Source organism: Oryx dammah, unplaced genomic scaffold (genome assembly GCF_014754425.2).
Source record: "Oryx dammah isolate SB20612 unplaced genomic scaffold, SCBI_Odam_1.1 HiC_scaffold_6, whole genome shotgun sequence".
Lineage (NCBI taxonomy): Eukaryota > Metazoa > Chordata > Mammalia > Artiodactyla > Bovidae > Oryx > Oryx dammah.
In genome coordinates, this window is record NW_024070190.1 from 30,574,864 (window position 1) to 30,599,412 (window position 24,549).

Sequence of the window (24,549 nt, forward strand, 5' to 3'; positions counted from 1 at the left end):
TAAACGAGTATCATACTAATGCATATATATGGAATCTAGAAAAATGGCACTGATGAAGCTAGAAGAGAACAGACTTGTGGCTAAAGAGGGGGACGGTGAGGATGGGATGAATTGAGACAGTAGCGCTGACATGCATGTGCTATTATGTGTAAGACAGATAGATAGTGGGAAGTTGCTGTATAACATAGGGAACCCAGCCTTGTGCTCTGTGATGGCCTAGAGGGATGGGGTAAGGGGAAGGGAGGGAGGCTCCAGAGGGAGGGAGATGTGTATATATATACACACACACACACACACACACACACGTATATGTAATTATGACTGATTTGTGTGGTACTGCACAAACCAACAAAACATTGTAAAACAGTTTTCCACCAATTAAAAAATAAAAATTAAAAAAATAAAGAAGCCAGCTTCACCAAAAAATAGTAATTGTTAAGAAATTCTATTATTGAAAGTCACTACATTTTTATCCATTTAGCAATTTTTTTCTGTAGCTGGTGGAAATTGTACAGATTTGAGATACAGATTTTAAATGTGACTTCTGTGTTTTCTTCCTTTTTGCTGGTGACTTCCTTTTCATAAAGAAGAATTAAAATATCATCTGAGAGTTTAACTTTCAAAAGATTTCACACAAGACCTGCTTAGTTTAGGTTTTCTCTTTTTTTTTATTCTTGTTATGAAAGAACAAATACACATGATAAATAAAATTCAAGCAATAGAAAAGGGTGTACTGCTCTGATTTCCCAAAAGTAATCACTATCAAATTTCTGTGTCTTAAACATAAATTCATATATATTATATGTATTTCACAGATTTCTCTATCTCTTCCTCTATAGCTCTATTTTTTTTTTTGAGCAACTGTAGACAGAAGAAATTTAAAGAGACATCAGTGAACAATTGTATGGATAGGAAGCAAAGTAGATAATAATGCATTGTAATTTTTAAAATATTATAGAAACTGATAATTCTCTGTCATTCTCAAGTTAGTTGTTCTGTGGCATGTGGAATCTTCCCGGATCAGGGATCAAACCCAAGTCTCCCAATTGGCAGACTGACTCTTAACAACTGAGCCACCAGGGAAGCAAGAGTGTTTTAAAACAAACCTCCAATATTATACCATTTGATTTTTAAATACTTCAGGATGTAAACTTAAGAGATAATGCAACACTAGTATTACCACACCTACAAATAGGTAGCCATACTTTTTAAATAAATGGTAGAATTTTCAATAAACAGGCACAAATATGGTAGTTTATATCTTTACTAGGGTAATAAGGAGGGGGCAGTGCCTTTCATATGCTGATTCTGATATTTATATATGCAGTGATGGGTCATACTTACCCACTAGGCCTCTAAAGCTCTTTTAATAAGCATCTACTATCTTGTCAGTTGTTTTTTTTTTTTTTAATTAGAAAAAGAAAGACGTTTTTCCTCTATGTCTCTGCCAGATTAATATTCCTAAAGTAGGGCTCAAACCATTTTACTTCCCTACTCTAAAACATTTCACTTGTTTTGTTTATAAAATTAAACTTATTCTCACTGGATTCTGCCAACATTTAAAGCTCTTCACAAAATGATATAACTGCTTTTCTAGTCCTTTTTTTTTTTTTTAATTTGTTGTCAGTCTTCAAATTTCTACATTAAATGCCACCTCCATAGTTTTGCTTATGCTGTTCCCACCCCCCAAAGCATCTCTCCTTTTTCTGGATATATTGTATCTCCACCCATTAAAAGTGAAAATAATCTGGGACAATAAATATAGTATGCTACCATTCCTGCAACAGGAGAAGAAAAAAATTTATATTCATATTGACTACTTTACACATAACCAAACTCTAGAAGGATAAACAAGAAGTAACAATGGTGGAGGGGTTGGGCACGTTAGAGACAAACATAGCAAGGAGACTTTTTCATTGTGTAACTATTTATGTATTTTTTTAAAGTTTTAATCATGTGATTGTATTACATACTCAGAAATTTAAATTTTTAAAAAGTGATGCAGATGAGGCAAAACAGAAGTATCTTTCAGGGCCCAATAGTACTTCCTCCATAAAGGTTTTCCTAATCTTGGCTGTATGTGATTTTTTTTCTTTTTTTCTTTTGAAGACCTATGTACTTGGTATATTTTTCACATTTTTTTCCTACTGCTATTTATTTATGTACTTATTTTTTTCTCCTTATCACTCTCGAATTCCTCCTTACAATTTTAGAGTCTCCCTTCAGTACTTAATGGTATCTTAAAACATTTTGCTTAATTATAGAAATCTACATAATTATAGAAATGTATGGTATATACTCATATATTTATTTACTAAGATTAGGGCAAAAATGTCTGTTTTGATTATTAGCAAATAGGTACTTCTTTTAATTCAAAGTTGAAATTTCTTTTGCGTTAGGATCGAAGACAATGATGGTGAATTCTTGTTAATAGAAGCTGCCGACTTTCTCCCTAAATGGTTGGATCCTGATAATAGTGCCAACAGGGTAAGTGTATCCAAGTTTAGAAAATGGACAGAGGTGAAACCATGTTGCATCACTTTCATATGTCCCTGGATTTTGTCAATGCCAAGTATGGAAACTATATCACTTTGCAGGTATTTTTCCACCAAGGGGAGTTGTGCATTATTCCTGCACCAAAGAAATCTGGAACAGTATCCTGGTTACCTACCACACCCCCAACAATATCACAAGCGCTGAGTGTAATCTCAACGCACCCAGAAAAAATTCTGGCTTCAGAATCTGTACGAGCTGCTGTGAATAGACGCATCAGAGGGTAAGAAAACGGACACTTTCACTGCTAGTCAAGGAGCCTTTTGACTCGTGTTGCTCAAGTCTTTTGTTGAATCTAAGCATTTCTTTCACCTAGATTAGTGCTGATTTTCATTCTGTGTTCATCCTTTGTGAAATTGACCAACAAATTAAACTTCATGTGTTTTAAAATGGAGAAACAGATGTATCTTTTAGTTGCCATTTGAAGGTTATAGGCCCAATGTTTTTGCATTTATTTATCTTGGTGTGGCCAAGTATTATGTAGATCCATAGATAAAAATTTTCGGACCTTTAGAGATGAAAATCTGAGTGAGCACAATCTGTTCAGGATTTTTCTCTGATTCTCGGTGTATATACGGGATTCTCTGACTTAGTTGGAGCACATTAGGTTCTATTCAGAAGAGAACACCTTAGTCTAATAACGTATTAGTTCAGCCATCCAAATTTGAGTACCTATTAAATGTTTAGTACTATTCAGATCATAACAGTATTAAATAATAATCTCTTTTAGCTTTGCTTCAGTACACTTTGTACCATTTTTTAGGAAAATAAATTCTGATTTTCTTTTCAAAGTATAGTAGTAACGTTTTCGTTTTGTTTTTATTGGACCACCTTAATCCCTTTTCTTTATTTTCCATTTCTTTCACTTTTTCTTTCTCTCTTTTTCTACCTGTAGTCTTTAGTATATAGAGTATCTTTTTTAAACAATTATTTTTTTTGCCACTCAGCATGGAAATCTTAATTCCCCAATTAGGGAATGAACCTGGGTTGTTGCTGGCAGTGAAAGCGCCAAATCCTGACCAGTGGACCACCAGGGAATTCCCAAGGGTGACAAGAGAGTTGTTACTCTTTTCATCTCACTCATCTCACTCCTGATGAACCAAGACAAGATAAAATGCTAAGAGGAAAGTAAATGGTATAAGAATCCTAGATATTTACATCAGTTCAGTTCAGTTCAGTTGCTCAGTTGTGTCTGATTCTTTGCAACCCTGTGGACTGCAGCACACCATGCTTCCCTGTCCATCACCAACTACCGGAGCTTGCTCAAACTCCTGTCCATTGAGTCAGTGATGCCATCCAACGATCTCATCCTCTGTCGTCCCCTTCTCCTGCCTTCAGTCTTTCCCAGCATCAGTGTCTTTTCTAATGAATCAATTCTTCACGTCACGTGGCCAAAGTATATTGGAGGTACAGCTTCAGCATCAGTCCTTTCCGTGAATATTCAGGACTGATTTCCTTTAGGATAGACTGGTTTGATCTTGCAGTCTATGGGACTCTCAAGAGTCTTCAGCAACACCACACGTCAAAAGCATCAATTCTTCAGTGCTCAGCTTTCTTTATGGTCCAACTCTCACATCCATACATGACTACTGAAAAAACCATAGCTTTGACTAGATGGACCTTTGTTGGCAAAGTAATGTCTCTGCTTTTTAATATGCTGTCTAGGTTGGTCATAGCTTTTCTTCCAAGGAGTAAACGTCTTGTAATTTCATGGCTGTAGTCACCATCTACAGTGATTTTGGAGCCCAAGAAAATAAACTCTGTTGTATCATAAAATAAAAGTGATTATGTTACCTGTCACAGGTACCCAGAAAAAATTAAAGCCTACCTTCATCAAGCACACTGCTTCCTCCCAGCTGGCATTGCAGCAGTGCTGAAGCAGCGCCCCAGATTGGTGGCTGCAGGAGTCCAGGCGTTTTACCTCCGGGACCCCATTGACCTGCGGGCCTGTCGTATTTTCAAGACATTCTTGCCTGAAACACGAATAATGACATCGGTAAGATAGCTCTCTTGGTCATTTAGTCTCTCACTGAAAGGAATGTTGAACATTATTTTAATTGTTCACTAGGAAAAAATTGGGAATATTCTGTTTCCTCATAGCAAGTTAATATAGACTTTTTGTTGTTATTGTTCAGCTGCTAAGTCATGTCCAACTTTGCAGTCTCATGGACTGCAGCACACCAGGCTTCCCTGTCCTTCACTATCTCTCTGAGTTTGCTCAAACTCATGTCCATTAAGTTGGTGATGCCATCCAACCATCTCATCCATTATTGCCCCCTTCTTCTGTCTGCAGTTTTTCCCATCATCCAGGTCTTTTCCAGTGAGTCAGCTCTTCACATCAGGTGGCCAAAGTATTGGAGCTTCAACTTAAGCACCAGTCCTTCCAATGAATATTCAGGGTTGATTTCATTTAGGATTGACTGGTTTCATATCTTTGATTTTTTTTCTTTTCTCCTATCCAGAAGATAAAGACTATAAGAGACCTGACTTCCTATTTTATATCTCAATGTTTCCCAGCTATTTCTGACCAGATTTTCCCCATTTGAGCAGTTATATCTTTCTTAGCAATAGAACATTTCATTTCCTCCAGAGAATTAAGAATTATTCTTTATCATCTACTTGCCAAAATTGCCGTGTAATGTAACTAATGATTTTAATTACCTTCAGTTCAGTTCAGTTCAGTCGCTCAGTCGTGTCTGACTCTTTGTGACCCCATGAATCACAGCACGCCAGGCCTCCCTTTCCATCACCAACTCCCGGAGTTCACTCAGACTCAGGTCCATCGAGTCACTGATGCCATCCAGCCATCTCATCCTCTGTCGTCCCCTTCTCCTCCTGCCCCCAATCCCTCCCAGCATCAGAGTCTTTTCCAGTGAGTCAACTCTTCACATGAGGTGGTGAAGGTACTGGAGTTTTAACTTCAGCATCATTCCCTCCAAAGAAATCCCAGGGTTGATCTCCTTCAGAATGGACTGGTTGGATCTCCTTGCAGTCCAAGGGACTCTCAAGAGTCTTCTCCAACACCACAGTTCAAAAGCATCAATTCTTCGGTGCTCAGCTTTCTTCACAGTCCCAACTCTCATATCCATACATGACCACTGGAAAAACCATAGCCTTGACTAGACGGACCTTAGAGGGCAAAGTAATGTCTCTGCTTTTCAATATGCTGTCTCGGTTGCTCATAACTTTTCTTCCAAGGAATAAGCGTCTTTTAATTTCATGGCTTCAGTCACCATCTGCAGTGATTTTGGAGCCCCCCAAAATAAAGTCTGACACTGTTTCCACTGTTGCCCATTTATTTCCCATGAAGTGATGGGACCAGATGCCATTATCTTCGTTTTCTGAATGTTGAGCTTTAAGCCAACTTTTTCACTCTCCACTTTCACTTTCATCAAGACGCTTTTTAGTTCCTCTTGACTTTCTGCCATAAGGGTGGTGTCATCTGCATATCTGAGGTTATTGATATTTCTCCCGGCAATCTTGATTCCAGCTTGTGCTTCTTCCAGCCCAGCATTTCTCATGATGTACTCTGCATGTAAGTTAAATAAGCAGGGTGACAATATACAGCCTTGACATACTCCCTTTCCTATTTGGAACCAGTCTGTTGTTCCATGTCCAGTTCTAACTGTTGCTTCCTGACCTGCATATAGGTTTCTTAAGAGGTAGGTCAGGTGCTCTGGTATTCCCATCCCTTAGTGACAACTAAATATAGACAGTGAAGGTAAATTTTATGGTGTGTGAATTATATCTCTGTAAAGCTGTTACTAAAAAGTGTAGACAGTAAATAGGTTGAGTCTTCTTTGCATTTATCTGAATATGAAGCTCATAAATGAAGTTATTGTTATTAACTGTGAAATGATAGTCAGGCATTTTAATTTCAGGAAGACACTCACATATTTTGTGTCCCAATGTCCAGGTCACTTTCACTAAATGTCTGTATGCACAGTTGGTGCAACAAAGGTTTGTGCCGGACCGGCGGAGTGGATACAAGCTGCCTCCTCCATGTCATCCCCAGTACCGAGCCCATGAATTGGGCATGAAGTTGGTAATGTTGAACCAGAAAAATTTAATTTTCTTCCTTAATGTCAAAGGGCTCTTCACAGAGTAATGACACAACTTAGAAATCTAGAAATACACTCTGTTAATGTATTAAGAATGTAGTAAGATGTGGTATTTGTAATAAGGCAAAATGGATTATTCTGTAAGGGATGATAGAACTGTGTGTCCAGCTGAAAAAGTTATTACATCTGTGCCAAAATAATTCCAGTTGGACCAAATATTTAAGTGTAAAAAACAAAACCATAAAATTTGGAAGAAAGTGTAGGAAAATTTATGAAAATATGAGTAAGAGAGTCCTAAGCATGACTTGAATCTGGAAACAATAAAAGATTGATAAATTTGATTATATAAAAATTAAACATTTCTGTATGGAAAAAAACTCATAAATATAGTCAAAATACAGTTAACCTGGAGAAAGTGTAAAATATCTTTGCAGTTTAAATGACAAAGAGTAAAAGTAAAACGAGTAAATGACAAAAGTTGCTTTATCTAGTATATAGCATTGCTACAATTCAAGGTGAAAAAAATAGTAGTAATCAATCAAAAATGATCAGAAACCATTAACAGAGATAGTCCAGAGAAAAGGAAATACAGATGATTTTTATGAAAAATGCTGACACTTGCTCATAATAAAAGGATTGCAATTTAAAACTACAAAGTAATGTTTTTCACCATTTGATTGACAAGTATCCAGAAGTTTGATAACAAATACGAGGTTTGTAAAAATACGTAAAGAGGTGCCCTCAAACATTATTAGAATTATTTTGCCTTGTGCATTTATTATAGTTTTTAATCAAAGGACTCTTAAAATGAAGTGATTCCCTCCCTTTACTATTCCTAAGACCATGCTTAATTCATTTATAATTGTGTTAGACAAGAAACCTTTTGCAACCTTTTTTAAGCAAGCAAGAAGCAAGTTTAAATTTCTAGTTTTTTAATCAGTGAGAAGAGAAATCTCTTTCAGGAAAATAAGAATTTTTTGTTTTCTGTTATTTGCTTCCCCTTTATAATTTTTAGTAATCTGTAGAGATTAAGAAATTTAGAATTAAAGTCATATTTTTTTCATAAAATTTAGAGTATTATAAATGATCACATACCCATATGTCCAGTCACCTACTTCTTGAATGTGGTTAAATGGAAAGAAAGTAACCGAATAATAAAAATTCTGTCTTTTCCATGTAGGCTCATGGATTTGAGATCTTATGCTCCAAATGTAGCCCACATTTTTCTGACTCCAAAAAATCCCTTGTGACTACGTCACCAATGTGGGCTGGCTTCCTTGAAAGTCTGAAAAAGAATGATTACTTTAAGGTAGGACTTACTATGCACTCTTTAAACTGTATAGTCTAGGCAAAATCAAGCCAGTGATCTAAAGTGTTAGGTCCATATTTAATGTGTGACATAATTGTAAGAACTAGAGTTAAAAGGGACTGTTCTAGTTTGGTGGTAATAAGGGAGTATCTACAAACTGTTTCTAATATTTTAGAAAAATTAATAACATCTATGCTGCTGCTGCTAAGTCGCTTCAGTCGTTTCCAACTCTGCGACCCCATAGATGGCAGCCCACGAGGCTCCCCCGTCCCTGGGATTCTCCAGGCAAGAACACTGGAGTGGGTTGCCATTTCCTTCTCCAATGCATGAAAGTGAAAAGTGAAAGTGAATTTGCTCAGTCGTGTCGGACTCTTAGCATCCCGATAGACTGCAGCCTATGAGGCTCCTGTGTCCATGGGATTTTCCAGGCAAGAGTACCAGAGTGGGGTGCCATTGCCTTCTCCGAATAACATCTATACAAAGTGATAAAAGTTACTATTTATATCAGATGAATAACCTGTGCAAATCTATGAAGCAAACATGAAGACACCAAATAGAAAAATTAGCAAAGACATAGATTAAAAAATTATTTGACCTAAATGGGAAGGAAATCCCAGAAAAAGGGGATGTATGTAGATGTATGGCTGATTCACTTTGCTGTACAATGATGTACACAACAGTATAAAGCAACTATACTCCAATAAAAAAATGTACGGAAAAGGAACTAGTAAATTTCTCTTAAAATAATCACTCTCACACATAGTAAAGATATGTATATTAACACAATAATAAAGACCATTTTCACATATGTAAAAAGCATATGAAAGATATTCAATGCTGTTGAGAATATAGTGAAAATAGTACACCTATCCATTGCTGATAACATTGTAATAGTTGCAACCTTAACTGGAAAGTAATTCGATACTGCATTCCAAGAATTATACAGAAGTTCAAACTTGGAATCTTCAGTTTATTTTATTATTATTTTTAATTGGAAGATAATTGTGTTACAGTGTTGTCTTTCTGCTGCACAGCGCGTGAATCAGGTATAAGTATATGTATGTCCCCTCCTCCTAAACCTCCCTCCTCCGCACAACCCCACCCCCTGTAGGTTATCGCAGAGCACAGAGCTGAGCTCTGTGTGCTGAACAGCAGCTTCCTAGTAGCTGTCTGTTTCACACGTAGTAGTCTATATATATCAGTGCTGCTGTCTCAGTTTCTCCTACCCTCTCCTTCCCCTCCATGTTCACAAGTCATCCTCTACGTCTGTGCCTCTGTTCCTGCCTTGCAAACAGGGAAGCTTTATGTTAAATAATCTACACTTTAAGGAAACATCCAAGAAGTAGAAAAGTCCTTAAGAATATGATAATTTTAAAGATTGTGTAGTGGTATGGAAAACTGCTTATATTATAGTATATTTTTAAAGAATGTAAAGTATTAAGCATAAATGCCATCATAAACATGCCTGTGAAAGGTAGAAATGATAGTTAAGGTTAGGGTTATGCTATTTTTTGAGCTCTATTTGTACTTTGTTTTGTAAATTAGTTGCTGGTTAATTGTTTCTTTATAACAAGTTATTAATAAATAATAGAAAATGATAGAAAACCTCTCAAATTGGAAAGAGGCCCTTAAATGGTGAAAAGGATGGGGTCCCATCACATTTAGCCTAGTCCCTTTTTTGGAGAAACTACATCCATGACAAAACAAGGACGAGGAGTCAGGCCTCAAGATTTTTGTACAATATATTAGTACTTTATTGTATACTGCTTCCCTGGAAGTTGCTGGTGAGCAGGTTATTCTAATGATACCATCTATACCAGATTCTGATAGGCATTATTATTTTTTTAGGGATTGATGGAAGGTTCTGTTCAGTACCAGGAAAGACTAGAAATGGCCAAGAACTACTTCCAGCTCTCTGTAAATCGGCCAGAAAGGTGAGTTTATCTCTACCCAAACAGGGCAGCAGAGTGATAACTTGCCAGAAGTTAAGGAGTTACTTACTCCTGAGATGGCTGCACATGTTGGAGTTGCCATATTTAAACTGTTAATGGCAGAACTCATGACTACTGAAGGAGCTCGTGTCAAGAGAGGAGGTATTGTTATGGGAGTTTGCTGGCACTTGTAGCCATAACCACCACCACCATCTTCATCATCATCATATAATGGCTAATGTATGTTGAGTCCTTACAAAGCTTAGGCCAACTCATTTAACCCCCTCTTAAAGCCCTGTGAAATAGATATAATTGTTATTTTCCCTATCCACAGCTGAGAAACTGAATCTAAGAGAGATTATGTAATTTGCCAAAGGTTACACAGCTCAAAGTGATAGGCCTAGGAATTTGAATTCACGGATTCTGTTAATGAGCCACATGCTTAATTCCTGTGGGAGTTCTGGGCTGTGTTCATCTTTTCTAGGTGGATCTGAAACACGGGATGAAGCAGGCATTCAGCTTCCAAATCATATCTCATTCTAACCTGCCATATATTTTCTGGGGGAAGAAAGAAATGAGCACAGGGTTGAAAGAAAATGGTAGTAGTTTAGTTGCTAAGTTGTGTCCAACTCTTGTGACCCATGGACTGTAGCCTGCCAGACTCCTATGTTCATGGGATTCTCCAAGCAGGAATACTGGAGTGGGTTGCCATTTCCTTCTCCAGGGCATCTTGCTGACCAAGGACTGGAACCCACATCTCCTGCATTGCAGGCAGATTCTTTTACTGACTGAGCTATGAGGGAAGCCACATGGAAGAAAATGGCTGCCCTTTAAAATTCGATAAAGTTGAGTTTCAGTTCTGGTAATACTGGAGTAACATCTCAGACTAACCCCCTGCTAATTGCAGTGATAACCCTGGAAAGAATATTAAAAAAAAAAGAAAAAACAGTTATTTGAAGACACTGGAGAAAAAAGCAAGCAAAAATCAGAGGGAATAGGATGCTTGAAAAAAGAAAGTCCCTTTTGTCTGACTTGTCCCCTGAGGGCACTTCTAGTCAGTATGGCCCAAGGAAAATGGAGCTTCTGCAGAAGGGTTTATTGGGCTGAGGAATTAAAGGTCAGAATTTGAGCACTGGAAAAAATTCAGTTTATGTTTGCAAAACTGAATTTGAGATACTTAAAGCTATTAAATAACGTGAAAGAAATAACTTTGTAAATGTTGTGGCTCAGAAGGTCCTCAGTTGTGTGTGGATGTGTGTTTTGTTTTGTTGTTGGGCTTTTTTTCTCAAACCGAATTGGTTTTGAACCCCAGTTGTTTTGCCAACATCTCAAACATCACATATATGTGTAATAAAATGTTACTTAAAGATTGTATGAAGCAAAATTGATACCGCGAGAACTCTAACCTCAGTATCTGTGAGATAGTAATGACTTTACAGCAGTCTTTATTCTTTTGTATTCTTGCCTGGAGAATTCTGTGGACAGAGGAGCCCTGATGGGCTGCAGTACATGTGATTGCAGAGTCGGACACAACTGAACGGCTAACACTTTTTTTCCCACTCTTTTGTAAGAGTCTAGGGGTGCCTTTGTCCCATTCTCATCAATTTTACGGCAGTAATTTGTGGAAAAGAAGATCCCTTCTTAGTGTATGTTTTAAGGAAACTTGGGAAAGAAAGTAAAGGAGATGGCTCTCATAGTTAGGGGAATCTCCCCCAGATGAATCTTGTCACCTCTAGGAGACCACTCCCCTGTTGAACAGCATTACTTTATAATCTTAGGTTGAAGAGAAGTTAAGAAATTAGAGAGACTCATGTAGGAGATTTAGGGCTATCTTATTCTCCCATGAAATAAGATAGATTGAGGGTTTGGTAGTTCTTTTTAAATAACAATGTCTTTTATTATTATACAGATAACACTCATTCATATGGCAAATAGAGAAAAATGTAAGAGGGAAAAATTTATTCATGAGTAAGCTACTATTATTCCAATTTATATCATGAATTAGCCACTATTATTATTCTTCCGATTTACTGCCTTCCAGGATTATTATTCCCCATAACCAATTGATTTGTTTAAAAATTTTTGCATTATCAAGAAATTATATATCTTGTTCATAATTTTACTCGTTGTGATCTTACATTTTCCTATGACCTTAAAATGTTTTGATAAACTATTTTTAAATAGCTGCAAGCGTTTTAGCAAATGGACCCTAATTTAGTTATTGCAAATAGCTTCAATATCCAACATTTTCATGAGTGTTGTAGGAGAAACTCCCGTTCACCAACCAGAATGGCTTCTCTGTAGTTCAAAACCAAGCTCACATCCCACTCCAGACCTGCTCTTGGCTCCAAAAGCTTCTGTTTGTTTGCTTTGCTTTTATTAGCTGAATTAATATCTTTGACTGTGTCCTGCTGGCTTTTAATTGTGCCACCATCCTTCTTATCACCCAGACCTCCTGGCTCTCCTTGGATCCAGTCCTTATATACTGTTCACTATTATCTTGTGTCTTACATTCTTTTACCTTACTGCCTGGCTAGATACTCTAATTACTTAGTTATTGAATTATCAGTTCAGTCACTCAGTCTTGTCTGACTCTTTGTGACCCCATGAGCTGCAGCACGCCAGGCCTACTTGTCCAACACCAACTCCCGGAGCCCACTCAAACTCATGTCCATTGAGTCAGTGATGCAATCCAACCATCTCATCCTCTGTTGTCCCCTTCTCCTCCTGCCCTCAATCTTTCCCAGCATCAGGGTCTTTTCCAATGAGTCAGCTCTTCACATCAGGTGGCCAAAGTATTGGAGTTTCAGCTTCAACATCAGTCCTTCCAATGAACACCCAGGACTGATCTCCTTTAGGATGGGCTGGTTGGATCTCCTTGAGTCCAAGGGACTCTCAAGAGTCTTCTCCAACACCACAGTTCAGAAGCATCAATTCTTCAGCACTCAGCTTTCTTTATAGTCTAACTCTCACATCCATACATGACTACTTGAAGAACCATAGTCTTGACTAGACAGACCTTTGTCAGCAAAGTAACATCTCTGCTTTTTAATATGCTATCTAGGTTGGTCATAACTTTCTTTCCAAGGAGTAAGCGTCTTTTAATTTCATGGCTACAATCAACATCTGCAGTGATTTTAGAGCCCCCCAAAATAGAGTCTCTCACTGTTTCCATTGTTTCCCCATCTATTTGCCATGAAGTGATGGGACCAGTTGCCATGATCTTAGTTTTCTGAATGTTGAACTTTAAGCCAACTTTTTCACTCTCCTCTTTCACTTTCATCAAGAGGCTCTTTAGTTCTTCTTTACTTTCTGCCATAAGTGAACCATTGAACTATAGCTACACCTAAACTTATTTCTCAGCCTCTAGTGACTCTTCTCTTCCAATTCAGCCATCACAGCCAGGAAAATCTGCTTGAAATATATCTCTAATCATCTTACTTCCCTCTCCTAAAGATTATTAGAGATTGTAATAGTGAAAAATTACAAACAATGAAAGTGTCCACCAGTAATAGATAAATGAATTTCAATGTATTTATATGACATGAGTCTGAGTGAACTCTGGGAGTTGGTGATAGACAAGGAGGCCTGGCGTGCTGCAATTCATGGGGTCGCAAAGAGTCAGACATGACTAAGTGACTGAACTAAACTGACTATCCATTAGTTACCCAGAGATTATATAAATATCTATAAATCTAAGTCAGAATTTCTCAACCTTGACACTATTGACACTTTGGACCAGATGGTTCTTTGTTGTGGGGAACTATCCTGTGCATTGTAAGATGAAGCAATGTCTCTGACCTCTACTCAGTAAATTCCTCTAGGACTGATTCCCCACTCCCCACCAATTGTGACAACCAAAAATATTACCACATGTTTCCAAATTGTCCCAGTTGAGAATCACTGGTCTAAATGAATAGATTTAAAAAATACAATATTGAATGAAAAATACAAGTAAAATGTAGGTGCTATGGATACAAATTGTAAAAATACACAAAATATTACATATTATAGATACATATTTCTTCATTCACTCAGTATTTATTATCTCCTATGTGCCAGGCCCTATTCTAGGCACTGGGAATACAACAAGTGAACCCCAATTCTCCTTGCCCTGTGGAGCTGCATACTAGTGTTGGAGAAAGACAATAAACCATTATATGATGATACATGGTAATTAATACTTTGAAGAAAAGGCAGTGTTTGGGGAGAGAGATGTAAGGGCTGCTCTTCTAGAAAGGTTGATCCAGGAGACCTTTCCAAGGAGGTTTTCTTTCAAAAGAGATCTAAGAATGTCAGAGATTGAGGCAGACAGGTGATACTGAGGGAATGGTATCAAGGGAATAGCATGTCTGGTAAAGAAAACAGTGTTCTCTTACTCACTCAGTGGTCCAGAAAGGTTCTTGTGAGAGCTGTCACTTTGGGGCAGCAGAGAAACAGATTGGAACTGGTAGTGTTGATCATCAAAGGGAATACTAACTTTATCTATCATATATTTTTTAAAGTACGTGCTTAAAGAATTCACCTGCAGGAGATACAGATTAGATCTCTGGGTTGGGAAGATCCACTGGAGGAGGAGGAAGTGGCAACCCATTCCAACATTCTTGCCCAGAAAATTCTATGAACAGAGGAGCCTGGCAGGCTGCAGTCCATGGGGTCACAAAGGGTCGGACACGACGGAACACCACCACCACATATATTACTAGTTTGGTTTTTATGTTAAATTTATTAATGTAATCATATATTTAGACTAGAGATAAATATAGCAGTATTTTAATTCTGGGTGGTAAGGATATATTACCTTTTTGACTTGTCTATATTATTTTAATTTCATAAAGCAAAAATTAAAAATAGCCAAGAAGCCGTCAGTGATCACTCACTCCTTACTTCACTGAGTCTAAACTTAGCGTTTTCAGCCTCGTTGTACTCTTCAGTCCATCTGTTCAGCCTCAGATTTCACCCTTAAGCTAAACTGAACCCGTTTGCTGTCTCTGAACATGTTCCTCACTTCCCCACCTCTATACAAATGCTCATTTTTCCCCTTACATAGTTTCTCTATCCTGACTTACCCATCAAAATCCTCTTGGTTCTTTAAGGGCTAACTCAGCTTCTTCCATGAGCTCTTTTTTTTTTTTTTTTTTTTAACTTCTCTGTCTCCACCCAGTGAATGTAATTACCTTCTCCTATGATTCTTTGAACCATTTGGTATTTCTGTGTGACTTCATATGTTTTTAACTTATCATAATTATTTGTGTATATTTCTTCTCTCTGTCTTAGTAATATTTGCATATTACAGAGTAGGGATAATTCCCTGTTACCCACATGATTCAGCAAGGTATGCAAATGTTTATTAAATTAATGCAAGTCCATTATATAACTTGGTTTGTTCCATTATAAACTCATGTCCATCATAAACATCACCATCATAAAATAGCTCACTCTGTGTGTATTTCCCTATCAGTTTATAGTAAGAGGAGCACAAAATAGTGTCAGAAGACTTGATTTCAAGCCTTTGCTCTGTCCAAGTCAATGACCTTGCAAAAGTTATAGAAATTCACTGGGCTCTGAGTTTCTCCTTTGTAAAACAGGATTATTACCTCCTTGTAATAGTAATTAGAGGGCTAAATAAGAAAATGTATTTGAAGTGCTAGCCTACCATTTAATACATGATAGATTAATTTTTGTGCATACTTTCTCTGGGTTTTCATTTCCTCATAATATGATATACGCAAATGGAAAGAGCTACACTAAATCAGCAGCTTCATGGTGGTGTCCATGGAGCCTGGTGCAGAGCAAAGGGGAAGGCGAGGTGAGCAGGTCTCCAAGCCTCCAGCTTCCAGTTCAAGCAAAGCACTCTTTCAGGGTTCTGTTTAGTTTACCTAAGGTATAATTGACAAAACTGTAAGACATGTAAAGTGTCATTGTGGTGATTTGGTATACCTGTACATTATGACAAAGAGTCCCACCACCTAGTTAATTAACAGATTCTTCACCTCACATGTTTATATTTTGTGTGTATGTGAGAACATTTAATAGTTACTCTCTTAGCAGACTTCATTTACACAATAGTGTTATCAACTATAGTAACCATGTTTCACGTTAGATCCTATGACTGTATTTACTTTACAGCTGAAAGTTTGAATCCTTTTTCCAAGATTTTTGTGCTTATTTCCGTCACCCCTTAGTCACTGGCAACCACTTTTATTCTCCGTTTCCATGAGGTTGACTTTTTTTTTTAGATTCCACATATAAGTGATACCATGCAGTATTTAACTTTCTCTGTCTAGCTTATTCCATGCAGCATAAAACCTCCAAGGTGCATCCATGTTGTTGCAAATGACAAGGTTTCTTTCTCTCTCATGGCTAAATAATATTCCATTATATTCCAGTGTGTGTGTGTGTATATATATATATTCCAGTGTATATCCAGTATTATATATATATATATCTCCAGTGTGTATATGTATATCTCTGTGTGTGTTTGCTAAATTGCTTCAGTTGTGTCCAGCTCTGTGTGATCCCATGGGCTATAGCCTGCCAGGCTCCTCTGTCCATGGGATTCTCCAGGCAAGAATACTGGAGTGGGTTGCTGTGCCTTCCTCCAGGGGATCTTCCTGACCCTGGTATTGAACCTGCATCTCTTACATCTCCTGCATTGGCAGACCAGCTCTTCACCACTAGTGCCACGTGGGACCCCACGTAGATCTCTGTCTCTGTGAATTTATCTGTCTGTCCATTCATCCATCTACACCACACCTTTATCCAGTTATCTATTTTTAGACACTTGGGTTGTTTCCAGTCTTAGCTACTGTGAATAACACTACAGTGAACATGGGGATGCAGACATCTCTGAGATTTTGTTTTCATTTCCTTTGGATAAATACCCAGAAGTGGAATTGCTAAGTCATATGGTAGCTCTATTTTTAATTTTTGAGAAACCTCCATACTGTATTCCATAGTGGTTGTACCAACTTGCATTCCCACCAACAGTGCATGAGGGTTCCCTTTTCTCTGCATTCTTGCCAATGCTTGATCTCTCTTTTCTTTTTAATGATAGACATTCTGACAGGTGTGAGGTGATATCTCACTGTGATTTTTATTTGCATTTCCTTGATGATGAGTTTATGTTGACCACCTTTTCTTGGCATTTGTGTATCTTCTTTGGAAAAATGTCTATTCATTCTCTCTGCCCATTTTTGAATTAGATAACTTGGGGTTTTTTAGCTATTAATGAGTTCTTTTATATATTTTGAATATTAACCCCATATCATATATATGGTCGGTGAATGTTTTCTCCCGTTCTTTAGGTTGTCTTTTCATTTGTTGATGGTTTCTTTTTTTGCAAAGCAGTTTCTCTTTTCTTTACTTTCTGGACTTTTTGTTGGTTTGGCTGTGCTGTGAGGCTTGTGGGATCCTCTTTGTCTAATCAGGAATTGAACCAGGGGTCATGGCAGTGAAAGCACCAAGCCCTAACCACTGGACCACCAGGAAACTCCTCAAAGCAGTTTTTCTTTGAGCTCTTTTTATATTTTGAGTTCCTGGTGAAATTTTGAAAGTAAGGATTCAGTATCCTGAACAAATGTTTAAAAACAAATTAGAAGAAAAACACCAATACAGTATACTGACACATATATACGGAATTTAGAAAGATGGTAATGATGACCCTTTATGCAAGACAGCAAAAGAGACAAATGTATAGAACAGACTTTTGGACTCTGAGGGAGAGGGAGAGGGTGGGATGATTTGGGAGAATGGCTTTGAAACATGTATACTATCATATAAGAAACGAAGTGCCAGTGTGTGTTCGATACAGGATACAGGGTGCTTGGGGCTGGTGCATGGGGACGATCCAGAGAGATGATATGGGGTGGGAGGTGGGAGGGGGATTCAGGATTGGGAGCTTGTGTACACCCATGGTAGATTCATGTCAATGTATGGCAAAACCAATACAGTATTGTAAAGTAAAATAAAGTAAAAATAAAATTAAAAAAAAATTAGACTAGATAATCCTTTCCAACTTTAAAATACTCTGTTTTTGTGGTTATTATTCTAAGTTCTCATTAAATACCCATATCTTTGATTTTTTTACAGCTCTCATGCTATGAGCCCAGGTGAAGAAATTTTAACGTTATTGCAGACAATACCATTTGATATAGAAGAGCTTAAGAGAGAAGAAGCTTATCTTCCCCCAGAAGATGGTAAGTGATGGGCCAGGATAGAGCACAGAGTTAGAAAGAATTAAAACATCCCATGAAGTCTTAGAGGGTACTTTACTGAGAGTATACCTGTTTCATGTGAGTATAGTATGGCAGTGTCACACTTCTTTTTCAGATGAACGGTGGTTAGATCTCTCACCAGATCAGCTGGACCAGCTGCTGCAGGAAGCTGCTGGCAAAAGAGAGCCAGAGCCCATTTCCAAGGGGCAGGAGGAAAACTATGACTTAACCCAAGTCTCAGAGAGCATGAAAGCTTTCATATCCAAAGTCTCAACCCACAAAGGAGCAGAGCTGCCTCGGTAATTTCTGTTAAAGTATAATTATCTAAATAGTTAAAGGCTCTATGTTGGCATCATCCAATCATTGCCAGTTCTGTGGGGGTTTTTTGTTTTTATTTTATTTTATTTTTTTAAATAAATGATTTTCAATGCTTTGTTTTCCTCTTTTGGTACCTAGTACTATGATAACTTACTTATCTGGAGTCAAATTTCTGATAACCTGATTACGATCCTTGAAGTAAGCCAGTGAGATTACTCAGATCTAAAGGCCACTGCCCCAGAGCTGTGCAGGGCAACCATGTACTTTACTTTTTAGGCTTTTACTCAGAATATTATGGACTTTTAACATCTAGCTCTCATCAAGATCAGACATCTGATCTTGTACCCTCAAGTAGATTGGAAGCTTCAGACTTGAAAGAGGAGGATAGGTGCCGCTGGGTACCTTGAGCAAGTTATCTTCTGCTCATGGCACAGGAACACCTGGAGTTCCGCCTTCTGCAGATACAGTCTTTCCTTTCACTTTTTGGAGGTTAGTTCACCAGTAGTCAGGAAACTTATGGAAAGTCTCCTTTTTGGATTCTTAGCATTCCATCTGAAGATATTGCCAGAAACTTAATTTTTCTGTGTGTGCCAAGTCTATATTTGAACTATGGGGTCATGGAAAGTGTCCGGAGGAGCTGTACAGTTTTCTTAAAAGCTACCCTGTTGAGAAGGTGGTTCCATTTCTGCATTCAGAGTCTACGTATAAAATAAAGATTCACACATTTAATAAAACCTTGACACAAGAAGAAAAAGTCAGATGAATAGATGTACTTGAATTTCTGTCATTTGAAGAGAAAGTGAATTTAAAGAAGCCACAACATATATTCTCTATTTTGGAAGATTATGGTTTGGACCCAAATCACATCCCTGAGAATCCACATAATATTTATTTTGGTAGGTGGATTGCAGATGAACACAGAGAGCTTATTGGGTCATACAGTGTCAAAAAGAGACACTTTATTTGAAATATAAGCATGGATGCTGGTTTATCATTCATCATGGCCAACCATGGACATTGAAAAAAGATGATACTGTATTTGATCCATTTGTTGGAACAGGTGGCCTTTTGATAGCTTCTGCTCATTTTGGTGCATACGTATATGAAACAGACATAGACTACAATACTGTTCATGGCTTGGGAAAGGCTAGTAGGAAAAACCAGAAATGGAGAGGACCGGATGAAAACATCTTCCTCAGTTTGGTTTAGGGCAAATCTTCATCAGTATGGTTTAGAGAAGTATTACCTTGATGTCGTGGTTTCAGATGCATAGAAACCCTCCTGGAAGAAGGGCACTTATTTTGATGCAGTCATCACTGATCCTCCATATGGTATTAGAGAATCTACAAGAAGAACAGGTTCACAGAAGGAAATACCAAAAGGAATAGAACATGTCCAGAAAGCCACGTTCCTGTTTCCTTAAGTTATCTGTGTGATATGTCTTTTGACCTGTTAAAGTTCTCAGCAGAGACCCTCGTATTAGGTGGAAGACTTGTCTATTGGTTACCAGTATACACACCAGAATACACCGAGCAGATGGTACCCTGGCACCTCTGCTTGAAACTCATCAGCAATTGTGAGCAGAAGCTTTCCAGTCACACATCAAGGTGGTTGATAACAATGGAAAAGGTGAAGGACTTTGAGAACTGAGACCAGCATTCACATTTGCTGAGCAATCACTTTCTGCTATACCAAGGTCATAATTCCTTCCATGAGAAGTGTTTCAGTGGGGTAACAAAAAGAATTACCAAGGAAGAAAAATCTAGCAGGAATGCAAAATTAAGATTTTTGACAATGGAGAAAGAATAAGGATTTGATAGAAAAGACATCTGTATGTGAATTTTCATGTACAGAAAATGTACTGTTTTAAATAACTTTATATAATGCTACAAAAAAGAGGAGGATGAAAGTGTTTATCAGAGGAAGAAATAATAACAGAGAACAAGAGGTGTTACATTTGGCAAGTAACAGGGGAAAAAATGGTAGATGGAATTGTTCCTTGCCTAGCCAAATACATCTTTATTAGTGTTGATGCCATTAGCCTCATAAGATTAAAATTTATGTTCAGTATTCTCTCTTTAAGACAGCAGGGATAGGGAAGGTTTGATCTTTTTTATGTTTAAAGGTTTGGTTCTTAAAAAGATAGACTTTATTTAAATGAATTTGGATAAATAGCTTCTTTTGCTAATGCTAGATATATCTTATGGGAGGTGGTAGGTTGGCAGATCCCTAAATCAGCATAAGTTAAAAATGTGTATAATCAAAGTACAATTTTTACTTTTATTTCTTCTATCTTTCTCATTTCTGTTGCCCTACAAGATCTGTAAGCCTAATGGTTTTTAAAACTTAAACTACAATTTTCCTTGCTCTGCCTCCTTTGAAAGTTTATCTTTGGTAGTGTTCCTAAGAACAGCACCAATTTAGACAAAGTTTCAAAGAGTTTTGTTTGGGATAAATTGTCTTTTTCCTTTAATCTTACAGAGAACCTTCTGAGGCTCCAATCACTTTTGATGCAGATTCTTTTCTTAATTATTTTGATAAGATTTTAGGTGAGTTACAGTGATGTTTACTTTTATTTTGCAACTGTAAGTTATATAGAGATTGCTAGAGCTTTGGAGCATTGGATCTCATTTGTATTTTGTTTTGTGTGTGTGTGTGTGTGATTTTGAGTTGCTTTCAACTATTAATTATTGCCCTACTAAGTAATTTTGCAGAAGATGCCTTGCTTAGTGTCTGGCATAATAGTTGCTCATTAAATAGCAGTTGCTCTTTGTTGAGTGAATGAATGCTGTGTGTTTAGATAGGGTTTTACATGGGCTCCAGTATTACACTGTTCTTTTTTTTCTCTCTTTTAAACATCTTGCACTTATATACTGTGCTTCCCTGGTGGCTTAGACAGTGAAGAATCCACCTGCAATGCGGGAGACTGGGTTTGATCCCTGGGTTGGGAAGGTCCTCTGGAGGAGGGCATGGCCACCCACTCCAGTATTCTTGCCTGGAGAATCCCCACGGACAGAGAAGCCTGGCAGGCTACAGTCGATGGGTTCGAAAAGAGTTGGGCACAACTGAGCGACTAAGCACAACAGCACTTATATATTACTAAAATAAAAAAGACAAATAGCCCAATTAAGAAAAAAATCAACAAAGAATATAAACAGGTAGTGTCTTGAAGAAGAAATATAATCAATAAATATTTGAAAATAGTTAACTCTTTCTAGTAAACAATTAAGTATACAATAAAAGTAAGAATTTTTTTTTTTGCCCATCATATTGGGAAAAATGTTAAAGGTTGGTAATAATCAGTTTCCTCAAGTGTGGGAGAAAGGAGCACTGTCCAGCGGTGGAGGTGGAGGTGTAAGTTGTCTTTTCTCAAGGCAGTTTGGTACTCCAGAATGTTGATAACCTTTGACTTTGCTATTTCACTTCCAGGAATTTACCTCATGAAAAAGCTTTGTGTGCTCTGATGGTGATTGCAACATTGTAGTAGCAAAAACTGGGTTATAGTACAGCTTTTCCCCCCACCAAAAAAATTATAGTACCTTCATTTTATGAAGTCTTATATAGCCTTAGTGAAGAATGAGGTCCATTTATGGGTTTTGACAGCAAAGGACCTCCAAGATATATAAATAAATAGAAAAACAAACCATATTTCAATATATCTATGTAAAAAATATTTTGTATACACATACAGACACATACAGAATTACATAAATAAAGGTCTGGGTACCCACTGAACTGTTAAAAGATGTTTGACTCTGGGAAGAGAATGAAATGTGAGACAATAACTCTATGTAACTTGAATGTTTACATCGGAATGTATTCATGTATTATGTAGTTTTAAAATTTCTTAAGTAAAAATTTTTAATCAATTGAATTCACCTAAAACAAAAAAAAAGGAATCTTTCAGCTCAGCCTGTGTACTTTTCTGCAAATGTCTGCCAGCAGTATCATTTTCTGGAGGGGATTTTTCTGAAGTACTTTGACTGTGTATATTCACCTTTTTTTTTTTTTTGCAGAGAATATTCTGATTCTTTTGAGATGTATAGTCATGCCAAAAAAATGCACCAAGTGACTCTTTCTGTGTTGGGGTCTGTGTAGGTTCAGAGTCCCATGAGTCAGACTCTGATGATCTGGATGAGGAAGATTCTGAATGTTTAGACAGTGATGATGACTTGGATCTTGAAACACAGGAGCCTGGAGAAGAAGCATCTGTAAAAGGGACTCTGGATGATCTCAAGTCATACATGGCCCAGATGGACCAGGAACTAGCACATACCAGCCTTGCCAAAAGTTTCACCACCCAGAAACAAATGGTATATGTTCAACCTCTTTCCCTTTTGAGTCTAGTACAAAGGACAGCTAAAACTATTTTATCTTAGTTTTTCTTTTTCATTTGTGGTAATTTTTTGTGATTTGAATTTGATCTTTTGATTTGAATAAGGTTAATTTTTTCTAACTCTGGTTGGATGAAAGATTATTTTGTTAAACATACGCTTAATTATACTGCTTATTCTGTGTTACATGTGGGTAGGAAAGAAATCTAGCTTCTTTCACTTAGAGAAAATTTCAGATTCTGTTTTATTTAATTATTTTTAACTGTTCATTTTTTTTTTCTGTTTATTTCTTTTAAAACTCTTAGGCAAGCTATAAATATATCTCCTTACCTCTGGTTATCTCCCTTGGGCTATTTCAAAATCGGGAAGAAATCCATTTAATTTGTAGAAACTTTTCCTAGGAAGAAGTATGCTATAATCTTTGGAACCAGATTTTAATGTGTTTGTTAAATTACATAGTTTATTATTAGACTTCATTTTCTTTCTGTCAAGAAGGGAATTTCCTTTCTAATATGTAACTCAACTTTACGTTGTTGCTTTTTATTGTAACTACCATCCAACCTAGTTGTATTGTCCTGTGACTTTCTTTTCCTTCCATGAACAAGGAACCTCTATCCCAGACTACCAATGACAATTCAGAGGAAGAAGATTCTGGCACAGGAGGATCTGTTATGACGCCAGTGGATGTGGACCTGAACCTGGTTTCAAACATATTAGAGTCCTACAGTTCCCAAGCTGGACTGGCAGGACCTGCTTCCAACCTTTTACAAAGCATGGGTGTGCAGCTGCCTGACAATGCTGATCACAGACCCACAAGTAAGCCAACAAAGGATTAGCCAGCCAATCTAGCCTCTCTTTTTTCTTCTGGAATAAATATTGAGTCTGACTATGCTCATTTCTAGTTTTGATTACTCATCTAGTAAAAATGTTTTCTTCAAGTTCATAGGTTAACTTCTCTATGAGCCCCAAATGTTGCCCTCTTTGCACAAGTCTTTTGTGATCTCAACTCGGGTGCATACACGGTTTTGAAATCAGCAGAAGAAAGAGAATCAAGCCCTTGAGATAAGACTTACACACTCTATGTTTGGAACATTAAGTTTGTCTTTATTCAGGATTAAACATTGGGTAGAGGAAGGAAGGTAGACTGGCAAACATAGGAATGAATGAGCTACTTTTTTATTCCAGTTACCAGGAACGACCTTGAGTGAGTCTCCCTCTGGTGTCAAATAATTGAATGTTCTACCTGTTTTTGCTATTCTTCTTCAAGGACCCATCAGGTTCTTTTTATTCTTAGCACCTTCATAATTCATTGCCACAAAAATTTCTTCAATCAGGTAAGCCGTTTACCAAAGTTTCTTTTATTTATCTGCCATTTTTTAGGACCCCAGCCCACCCTGCCCTCTTTTGCCTCTGCTCTCAGTTCTCCTTGGAATTCTAAGAAGCAAAGCACTCTTTCCAGTCACTGCTGGGAAACAAAGTTCAATGTTGCAGCTCCTCCTATTAACTACTCTCATTTTTTCTTTTCCAAAACAACACATTAATCCAAAAGTAAACAGTTACTTCGTGGTAAGTTGAGAAACTCATAACCAGGAATTCTGTACGCTCCTCTTTCTATCAGTATTTTCAAATTGGGGATATGTACACATGTGGCCACAAACACACCCACATAGAGATAGAAAACACTGGGAGGCGGTACTACTCATGGACCCTGAACTGTTTTCTTCTAACTGCAAGATATGAAGAAATCTCAGGACCTCTCTTTCTAGAGTGTTTTTTCCCTTCTATGTGCCGGGTTCAGCCCAGGTCAGGGCAAGCTGCCAATCTTAA

General features: G+C 37.4%; 1 protein-coding gene and 1 pseudogene across 3 annotated transcripts in view; both read left to right on the forward strand.

Annotated features, from left to right (window-relative positions):
* Positions 1 to 23,617, forward strand: part of ECD (ecdysoneless cell cycle regulator) — a 29,347-nt gene extending 5,730 nt beyond the window's left edge. For all 3 annotated transcript variants that reach the window (XM_040242418.1, XM_040242419.1, XM_040242420.1), the window contains 11 exons: positions 2,400 to 2,487; positions 2,598 to 2,776; positions 4,357 to 4,549; positions 6,470 to 6,598; positions 7,795 to 7,923; positions 9,772 to 9,857; positions 17,946 to 18,052; positions 18,186 to 18,369; positions 20,870 to 20,937; positions 22,487 to 22,701; positions 23,328 to 23,617. In XM_040242418.1, the coding sequence (XP_040098352.1) occupies positions 2,400 to 2,487; positions 2,598 to 2,776; positions 4,357 to 4,549; positions 6,470 to 6,598; positions 7,795 to 7,923; positions 9,772 to 9,857; positions 17,946 to 18,052; positions 18,186 to 18,369; positions 20,870 to 20,937; positions 22,487 to 22,701; positions 23,328 to 23,558 (1,609 nt within the window). In that variant the 3' untranslated portion in view covers positions 23,559 to 23,617. The remainder of the gene's footprint in view (positions 1 to 2,399; positions 2,488 to 2,597; positions 2,777 to 4,356; positions 4,550 to 6,469; positions 6,599 to 7,794; positions 7,924 to 9,771; positions 9,858 to 17,945; positions 18,053 to 18,185; positions 18,370 to 20,869; positions 20,938 to 22,486; positions 22,702 to 23,327) is intronic.
* LOC120865299 lies at positions 18,380 to 20,853 on the forward strand (annotated as a pseudogene).
* Positions 23,618 to 24,549: the final 932 nt, after the last annotated feature.